This window comes from Hippocampus comes, unplaced genomic scaffold (genome assembly GCF_001891065.2).
Source record: "Hippocampus comes isolate QL1 unplaced genomic scaffold, H_comes_QL1_v1.1 scaffold25, whole genome shotgun sequence".
NCBI classification, from domain to species: Eukaryota; Metazoa; Chordata; class Actinopteri; order Syngnathiformes; family Syngnathidae; genus Hippocampus; species Hippocampus comes.
The window spans coordinates 943292-944301 of NW_017804844.1; the positions used below are offsets into that span (position 1 = coordinate 943292).

Consider the following 1010-nt stretch of genomic DNA (forward strand, 5'->3'; position numbering starts at 1 on the left):
CCCTCTTGTGTCCCCCCCCCCCCCCCACCCCCACACACACAAAAATGCTTAATCGCTGCCTTCTGTTCCAAGACAGGTTGACCACACTTGCACCAGCCTGGAAGAAGAACATCAGCAGTCTATGGCAAAAGCGTCCAGTCCTTTCCTCAGAGGTTGTGGTCCAGCCATCGAATGTAGTTGTCAACGGCGCGGCGGCCCACGGCGGACATGACGGGCAGATGCGCAAACGATATGCACCCGTGGAAGCCGTCCTCGTAGTGGTCGCTGGTGACGCGCACGCCGGCTCGCCGCAGCCTTTCAGCGTACATCAGCCCGTCGTCCCGCAGCACGTCAAACTCGCACGTCAGGACGTAAGCGTCGGGCGTCTTAGCTAGAACGTCTCGCTTGGCCAACAGTGGCACCGCCCTCGCATCCAACAGGGCCGGCACCTGGCCCAGCAGCCCCGGCGTGCCCGTTTCCACCACCAGCGGCCGGAATTCCTTCTTACGCTCCGCCGGCAGCAGGACGGTCCAGTCCAGGTGTGAGCGTGCAGCCGGGCTGATGGCGGGCTGGTCCAGGGCGCTGTGGTTGTTGGCAAGCAGCGCCAACTGCAGGGACGGGTCGGCGCCGAGGTAGAGCAGCCAGTAGCGAGCCATGACGGGCCGGTAGAGGATGGGAACTGCCTTGTTCTGCTGATAGGACGGCGTGTGGAAGTCGAGCGCCTGCAGGACCGGATAAATCAGTGCCTGGACCTTGAAGTGAGCTGTGAGGGTCACGTCGGAGCCCAGCTTTGGACACACACGCATACAGAACGTCAATCACAACTGCGAGGGAGCCATGATAACCACACAACCAATGGCTACGATAAAGTTTAGGTCACCTCTTGAGCGACGGCTGCGGCCAGGTTGCCTCCCGAGCTGTCTCCCGACACGCATAGTCGCTTGCGGTCCAGGCTGTAACGCTTGGCAACCTCTTTGGACAAGAAGGCCCGCGATGCTGTCAGGGCATCGTGGTAATGGTCCGGGAACATC

The 1010-nt window shown here is 61.5% G+C and overlaps 1 protein-coding gene across 1 annotated transcript in view; it reads right to left on the reverse strand.

Annotated features, from left to right (window-relative positions):
- Positions 1-42: 42 nt before the first annotated feature.
- Positions 43-1010, reverse strand: part of LOC109518706 (neutral cholesterol ester hydrolase 1-like) — a 10889-nt gene continuing 9921 nt past the window's right edge. Inside the window, exons 5-6 of the mRNA XM_019874729.1 lie at positions 860-949; positions 43-767 (exon numbers count right to left, since the gene is read on the reverse strand). Of these exons, the coding sequence (XP_019730288.1) occupies positions 147-767; positions 860-949 (711 nt within the window). The 3' untranslated portion in view covers positions 43-146. The remainder of the gene's footprint in view (positions 768-859; positions 950-1010) is intronic.